This window comes from Megalobrama amblycephala, linkage group LG8 (genome assembly GCF_018812025.1).
Source record: "Megalobrama amblycephala isolate DHTTF-2021 linkage group LG8, ASM1881202v1, whole genome shotgun sequence".
NCBI lineage: Eukaryota > Metazoa > Chordata > Actinopteri > Cypriniformes > Xenocyprididae > Megalobrama > Megalobrama amblycephala.
In genome coordinates this window covers 23,361,559-23,369,774 of record NC_063051.1, presented here as the reverse complement: position 1 = coordinate 23,369,774, position 8,216 = coordinate 23,361,559, and the positions used below count along the sequence as shown (strand labels likewise).

The following is an 8,216-nucleotide window of genomic DNA, read 5'->3' as shown; positions in this document are numbered from 1 at the left end:
GATATTGTAATATGTTAGATTCTATATAAATACGTGTGCGTGTGTGTGTGTGTGTGTGTGTGTGTGTGTGTGTGTGTATAAAAGTTCCCGTCCAAAAATATTTATTTATGTTTATATTTTTATTACTGTGTTAAAACATATTTATCAATCTATTATAATTAATAAAAAAATGGTTATATTATATATGAGTAAAAAATAATAAAACTACAACAACCTCCATTAACAAATAAAAGTTCCGATTTGACAAAAATATTCTTGACGTGGACAAGAACCGGATAAAAATAAGTTTAGGAAAATATCATAAACTTATTTTTATCCTCCTAAACGTATTTTTATCCGGTTCTTGTCCACGTCAAAAATATTTTTGTCAAATGGGAACTTTGGAGGTCAAATGGAGGTCGTTGTAGTTTTATTTATTTTTTCTGGTGTGGTTCAAAATATAAAAAGACATAAAATCAGCAAAAGATGAAGGAGGGTTGCTTATTTTTTATACTGTGTGATAAAACAAGTCAAAGACAACTTCTGTAAACTCCAATTACGTCATCATATTAATGTTTAAGTAAACACGGAGCGATTGAGCTGCTGCAGTAGTTTGACTAAATAAAGGTGTGTATGGCTGTAAATGCAGATCACAGGCACTCCTTCAACTCTTAACGAAACACTCACTGTCTGTCTGTATGAACAATAAGTTGGTTTACGTAGCAAACAGCACATCTTCAATTTCAGGAGAAGTGAATCTTAATTTAAGAGGAAAATGCAGGTATGTGCAGCAAATTAACCTTAAATAATTATAAGTAGAAATACTGTGACATTAACCCATAAATTAATCGAGTCTATCTAGTAATCTCTATAGGTTATACAGTAACACACGAGCGATGATGTAGGCGGTGCGACGGTAACGGCAGGAAAACGAAACTGTGCATCGATTATTACTGCAGGCGTTAACGGGAGTGCGTCGCGTTTGGCTTGATCTAAACGAACACATAACATTGTGTTGGTATTATGATTGTATACACACAATTCAACGTGCATCTCCATCGAGTTCTGTGCGCGTTCTAGGTAAGACATGCACGTTTCTAATTTATGTTGGAAAAATGGCTGAACATAAACAACAAAAAGCGCCCACGTCTTTGTGAAAGGGTTTCTACCCTTATACTACACGCGATAAACAGCATGGCGAGATTTAGGATATGAAAGTGAGTGGTGTGGCTTAGTGGTTGACTGACACAAATTTGTTAGAGGAAGGTGTCAAAGTCTAGCCTCGTTCTTCTCACACTGTCTTTCAGCGGGTTGGCTGCAGGTCACGCCATTCGCCGCTAGTTGGCGTCCTGTCGATTTATTTTGGCTTCAGCAATCTGACCACAAATGATATCCCAGCTAAAGTTCTCAGAGCTTTTTCTAAACGTACTGGCAAGGTTTTCTCAAAGTTATCAACAAATGTTCTTCCAGTAACGTTAATAGAACGTTTGTTCCTAGTTATCTGTTCTTTAAAATGTTCTCAAAACGTCAACATAAAAACGTTATCATTCATGGAACGTTTTTCTGAAACCTTGTTTGTGTAACTTTTTAAAATGTTACTTCTTGATTCAGAACGTTCAGAGAACATTCAAAAGTAGCATTACCATAATGTTTGCAGAATGATAACATAGAATGTTAAACCTTTGCATTACATCAAAAAAAATAAATAAATAAATAATAATAATTTTAAAAACTGGACGTTTTCAACATTCAGTAGCAAATAACGTTCCCTTGTGATACTACACGAGTACTGCGTCGTTCGTCTTATTAATTAATATTGATTATTAATAAGACAAGATGCAAAAACTCTTTTTTCTCAGATTCTAAAGCCTTTATACAATCAAGCAGTGTAAATTGCAGGGCCATTGGTTTGTGAAGTTAAAGTAAATGAACCAATGACAGCGCGGAACGCCTCTATCAAGCAGCTTCCTAGCAGCCTGGACGGCAGCATGTCCTTGGCGGCTTCAGATGCCGAGGAGTGGTCAGGCTCGCCCCCTTGCCGTCTTTGGAGCCGATTGACGGCAGGGCATCCATCGACTCGGAGCTCACCTGTGTGCTGTCGAAGGCAGTTGAGCAGCTCGGTCTGGAGTGGTCTGCGTCTGAGGAACCCACACACAGTCGCTTGGACGAGTGGTTCCTGCCTGGATGCCTCCAAGCGCCTCCTCACCGGTCAACGCCCTTCTTTCCGGAGGTCCATGATGAGCTCACCAAGTCATGGCGCGCTCCCTACTCTGCCCGTTTTCATCCTTCTGCCTCTCACGCTCTCACCTCTGTTGATGGCGCAGGGCAGAAAGGATATGAAAAGCTGCCTCCTTTGGATGAAGCTGTGGCCGTACACTTGTGTCCGCCTGCTGCCATTGGATGGAAGTCTAAGGTCTAAGGTTGGGCACGAGCTGCGTAGCGACACGGACTTGGCCCTACGTGCCACGAAGACGACGGCTTAGGCAATTGGGCATTTGATGGCCAGCCTGATGGTGCTTACAAAGTCCTCCTGGTTGCTCCTCTGTCTGCTATCGCCCCTGGAGCCATGGCCAATCCTTCTGAGACGGGACCTCCTCTCTCAAGCAAGAGGGACAATATGGCACCCAGACCCGAGCTGTGGGACCTTCATGTCTGGTATCTCAATTGGAGCCTGCAAGCCTCCCTGAGAATGTCTTAAACGCTATCTCTCAGGCCAGAGCTCCGTCTACAAGACGTCTCTACTCCCTGAAATGGGCCATCTTTGCCGCCTGGTGTATAGCCCGGGGCGAGGACCCATTGACTTGTGACATATCCCAGATATTGTCCTTCCTTCAAGACTTAATGGATAGAGGCCGTACTCCCTCTACCCTTAAGGTCTATGTCGCAGCTATAGCAGCTTCTCACGCTCCTATAGCGGGGCAGTCGATAGGGAGAAACTACCTTGTTGTTCGCTTCATTAAGGGATCCAGGAGGTTGAATCCCCCTCGTCCCCTCACGGTTCCTACCTGGGATCTTTCTGTGGTTCTTAGAGGCCTTAAAGGTCCTCTCTTTAAACCAATCCAGACTGCTGACTTATGACCCCTGTCACTGAAAACTGCCTTACTGCTAGCTTTAGCGTGTGGGAGATTTACAGGCGCTCTCTGTGAGCTCCTTGTGTCTTGAATTCGGGCCTAACGACTCCAAAGTCGTCCTGAAACCGAGACATGGATATGTCCCGAAAGTCCTATCTACCCCCTTTAGCACACAGATGGTCATTCTCTCCATTCTTCCTCCTTCTCAGGATGAACAGGAGTTGGAGTTGAACCTCCTTAGGCCTTCAATGCCCTTTGGGTGTGAGAGCGCATTCCACAAGAGGTATGGCCTCCTTGTGGGCATGGTCCTGTGGCATTCCCATTGCTGACATCTGTGCGGCAGCCGGCTGGGCCTCACCATCCACAATTGTCAGGTTTTAATCTAGATGTCCCTGCGCTTCAGACGCAGGTCCTTTCTGCATGAGCCTCCCTGCTTTGTCCAGCCTATGGCTTTCCATTACGACCCCAACCACGTTTGGGTGTAATTATGTTATGTGCCCTCTATATATGTACCCTAGGCCCCTCTGGTGCCCTAGTTTATGGGCTTGAGTGGATGACTACAGTGTTTCAGTTCCTGTTGTCTGGGCTACCCTGTCTTGAGTATCTGTCGCAAGCCCTTTTACAAGTGCTCTGCCCTGATGCTCGGTCATCCCCCTGCGTAGCACAGTGTGATTGTACTGTCCCCATTGCGTCTTGTCTTATTAATAATCAATATTAATTAATAAGACGAACGACGCAGTACTCATGTAGTAACGCAAGGGAACGTACTCGGTTACTAACGTAACCTCGGTTCCCTTAGATCCGGAACGAGTACTGCATTCTTTGTTGCATGAGACGCCTCACGCCGTTGCTTCAGTCAAATTAAATAGATTTGCCATGGTGAGACGGCCGCTTATATAGCCCGAGACCCCGCCCCTTTTGGCGGGCTTGCTCACCATTGGCTCGTGCATTCCACGCTGTCATTGGTTCGTTTACTTTAACTTCACGAACCAATGGCTGTGCAGTTTACACTGCGTGACTATATAAAGGCTTCAGAATTGGAGAAAAAGGGGTTTTCCCCATTGCGTCTTGTCTTATTAATAATCAATATTTATTAATAAGATGAACGGCGCAGTACTCGTTTCGTATCTAAGGGAACCGAGGTTACACAAGGCTGCCAACTCTCATGCATTCAGCGTGAGACTCACGCAATTGACCCAATTCTCATGCTCTCACGCCACACCCCCATATTCTCACGCAGAGTCGTGCAGCGGTGAGGGAAAAAAAATCGCGACGCATGATCTCGCAAAGCAACGCTCAGAGAGACCAGACAGACAGTGTAGTGAGTTATATATATTTTTTATATATATTTATATATATTTATATTTATATATATTTTTTGTGACAATTGTGGGGGAAATCCCTCCCATCTGCACCGTGCACATCAATGATTAAGGCTGCAAAATCAGAACACAGAACACACACATTTATTACGTAAACACAGACTTTTATTTTGCAAACGATTAATCGCGATGAATCGTTGTGCAGCCCTACTTCTAGGGAACCCTATTTTTATAAATTTGAATTAAGATACATTAGATACATTAATTTCTTTGAATTAAGAAATTAAGATACATTGAGAAAGTTTATAATTGATACTAAAAATAAATAGCTACACGTAATTCTTCATCATGAAATGTCAGATGTACTTATATTTTGAAATTTTAATTAAAAAAAGTTTTAATTTTTATTTTCATGAAGGGAGATATTTTGCCACATATCTATTAGCATAAAGCCAAATAACCATATATGTAACTATATGTTTTCTCTGTCTGTATTACACAGAGATAATCATAATGGCAGATTTATATTCAGAGGGCTTTTTGGAGTCAGAGCTCACTTGTCCAATCTGTCTCCATCTCTTCCTCGACCCGGTCACTCTTCCTTGTGCCCACAGTTTCTGCCTGGTTTGCCTGGAAACACTTGATAGGGATAAGACTTCTGGATCTGCTCAAGAACTTTGTTGCCCTGTATGTGGACAGGAACATCTCAGCCCAGAGTCCCTACCGAGAAATGTGAAACTGAAACAAATAGTTGAGAACTACAAGGCCAACAGTGCCAGTGGTGAACTTCACTCCAGTGCAGAAGACAAGATAATCAATGATGAACCATCTTCAGAAGACACTGATGAGTCCACGTCAACAGATTGTGGGAAAAACTCTCTTGAAGGGATGGAAGCCAATGGACGGAAGTCTAGATTAAGTCCCATTATAACTAGTCTTCAAGAAAAGCTTGCTCTAGTAGATGATCTGGTTAATAAAGAAACGGCCAGAGAGGCTGCGGTCAAAGCGACACATGCTGATCTGAGGAAAGATGTGAGCAACGTTCTGCAGGAGATGGCAGAGCTACTGGAGACCTACAGAAAGACTGGAATGAAACTTCTGGAGGTTGAACTGAAGCCCAGAGAAGACGCTGTTGGGAAAAGAGTGCAGATGCTATCAGACCTCCAGAAGCAGCTGAGATCGGCTGAACTTCGGGTCAACTCGTTAATGGGGGAGACGGAAGATGCGTGTTTCGGTGACGGAGTCCAAGACATCGAGAGCCAAGTTTCCAGCTTGACCGTGGAGCCTCTGCGGGACTTTATGAGCGATCTGGAATTATCCAGCAATTTGAAAAAAGTCTGTGAGAAAATCGAGCACCAAAACAACCAACTCCGTCTTGGACTTGGATCCGCTCAGCGGGCTCTACGTGTTGTTCTTAACCCGTCTGAAGTGACATTCAACCCCGATACCATCCATTCCAATCTGGTCTTGTCGGAAGACCTTAAAACTGTGTCTTTTAGCGTTGCCAAACAGCCGTATCCAGCCAGTTCTCAGAGGTTTACCAGTTTTTTCCAGGCTTTGAGCTCCCAGAGCTTCGTCCAAGGAGAACATCTTTGGAACTTTCAGGCCGAGGGTTGTCCTTGGGTTATGGCCATATGCTACGGTGAACTTCCCCGATCCGGTTCTGGTAGCGGTCTGGAGAGCAGCGCTGGTTCCTGGTGCCTCATGTACTGTGATAACCTTCTGAGGGCATACGAAAAAGGAAAGGACACACCACTTAGACGTACGCCATCTCTAAAGAGAATGGAGATACACCTCAGCTTCAGCACTGGCACTTTATCATTTTACAGCATTAGTGATGTGAGTGGGGATAAAACTCATCTGCATACTTTTAAAGTAAGCTTTACGCACCCAGTGTATCTGGCCGTAAGGATGATGTCTGGTCAGCCCAAAGCACACATAACAGTCAACTAGCTATTTCATACAAATGCTGTACTACACCTTACAATGGACTAGTTATTGCAGACAAATAAAGTTTAGTGCACTCCATTGCAGCAGTGTATTGGGAGATTATTTAAATGGCCATTAGAGTAAACCACTTGTTTCTGCACTGCTTTCACCTTGTGCCACTAGTTGTCAAATATACTATATGCAACTTATTCATCCATATTTGTCCTTTTCTGATGAAGTTATGATGCAATACGTCATTAATGTTCACCTCTTATGCACTAAATGCATCTTGCTGCACATTAATTGTCACATGAATTCTGCCTTCATTATTTAATTTAATCAAAATATGGTGTTTCTTGACTCATGTGATTCGTTGACTCGTTTGAGCATGTGACATTAATACAAGTCTGCATTACATTTGCTTATCATTTAAAAAAAAAAAAATCTGTTTCTTTTTCTTTTCTGTGCTTTTCTTTTAACATGTGTATTAATACTTTTTTTCTATCTACATTTAAATAAACAGTAGCATCTACATTTTTCTAATTATTTCCCTATTGTCTTTTTAAAACCCCAAAGATTATTTTATCGTAATGTTTTACTTTTATTTTGAAGTGTTGCCTGCTCTGCGACCATCAACTTCGGAAAGGCGGTTAGTCTTTTATTTTGAAGTGTCGCTTAGATTGGGATCTGTGTATACTGTATGTAATAGTTATTATAAATACATTTCAATTTTAGTGTGTTTTATTATGATCACAAAACTATATATTATTACTGATAAAGAATAGAGATGCATGATTTAATTTAATAAGATTTAAATAATATATAACAAATGCAAATCAAAGTAATATTAACACATTAAACAAAATATTAGTAATATTTTGTTTAATATTAATAATTAATAATTCAAAATATTAATAATTATTTAGTAAAATATTAGCAATTAATGCAATATCCTCCTGACTACCAGAAAAAAAAAATTGTGTGAATTTAGTTTTTTTTTTTTTTTTATGTCATTACATTGCTTAGAGCATAAGAAAAAAAAAAGAAAAATAATGGACACCAGGATACAGTTTAAAAAAGAAGAAGAAGAAGAAAGACATGAATAAACATAAAAAGGCAAAACAAAAATGGGATTTTTTTAAAAAATCAATCAATTAGGTTACAGGATTTTTTATGCCAAACTTTGTATAAAGATGATTCTCAACTGTTAAGAAAGATATAACAGAATGATTTGATATACCATTTTGCTTTATGCAATATTTGTGTAAAATGGCCATAAATGGAATTTTTTCCCATTATATACAATGTATATAATGATGAACGTAATTTGTAATTGTAATGTATATAATGATGAATGTAATTTGCATATTAATGTGTTCTTGGAGCAACATCTAATGAAAAAAGAAGTGTTATAATGGGAGTAATAATTGGCAATATTTTTATAATATCATCTCATATTTCATAGGAAAATTTATATATAATTTATTTCCCTATTCACTTGTTGTGTCTCCCAAAATGCCTGATAAACATGCTTTAAGTCCCGGTGTCCACTACAGTGGACATGTATTAAATCGATGTCCTGTTTCGTAACAAAGTTGTATTTTGATTTGAAACCCCATAACATTTTTCCTGATATGTTGATTTATGACAAACAATATGAAAATTAGTAAATGAAGTAAATGATAACAAAATATTTTCATATTTCCATAAGGGTGTTAAATTTGATCACTAAATTAATGTCAGCCATATTTAAAGACCAAAGAGAGGGACTGGTCATGGTAAAACTTCCAAACATTTGCTATCTCTGAAAAGCCCTGAATGTGCTCTTTACAGGACATCCAGACAAAACGGTGACATGTAAGATCTCAGAGAAATTGGCTAAAATATAATGTCTTCTACAGACTACAAAACTCCA

At 40.1% G+C, this 8,216-nt stretch overlaps 1 protein-coding gene across 4 annotated transcripts; it reads left to right on the top strand.

Annotated features, from left to right (window-relative positions):
* Positions 1–539: 539 nt before the first annotated feature.
* On the top strand, positions 540–6,847 carry trim107 (tripartite motif containing 107). Of its 4 annotated transcripts, none has more exons than XM_048200132.1 (2): positions 540–606; positions 4,875–6,847. In XM_048200132.1, the coding sequence occupies exon 2, from the start codon at positions 4,886–4,888 to the stop codon at positions 6,323–6,325; it is 1,440 nt and encodes a 479-aa protein (XP_048056089.1). In that variant the 5' UTR covers positions 540–606; positions 4,875–4,885; the 3' UTR covers positions 6,326–6,847. The 4 variants fall into 4 exon arrangements, with proteins under 4 accessions (XP_048056089.1, XP_048056088.1, XP_048056087.1 ...); XM_048200131.1 differs by lacking the exon at positions 540–606 and adding an exon at positions 617–760; XM_048200130.1 differs by lacking the exon at positions 540–606 and adding an exon at positions 826–1,059.
* Positions 6,848–8,216: the final 1,369 nt, after the last annotated feature.

Excerpts from the sequence above, each read along its gene's own strand:
- trim107 (XM_048200129.1), top strand. The coding sequence starts at position 4,152 with ATGAACGGCGCAGTACTCGTTTCGTATCTAAGGGAACCGAGGTTACAC. Across the intron at positions 4,372-4,874 it reads GAGACCAGACAGACAGTGTA|AGATAATCATAATGGCAGAT; the intron begins GTGAGTTATATA and ends TGTATTACACAG.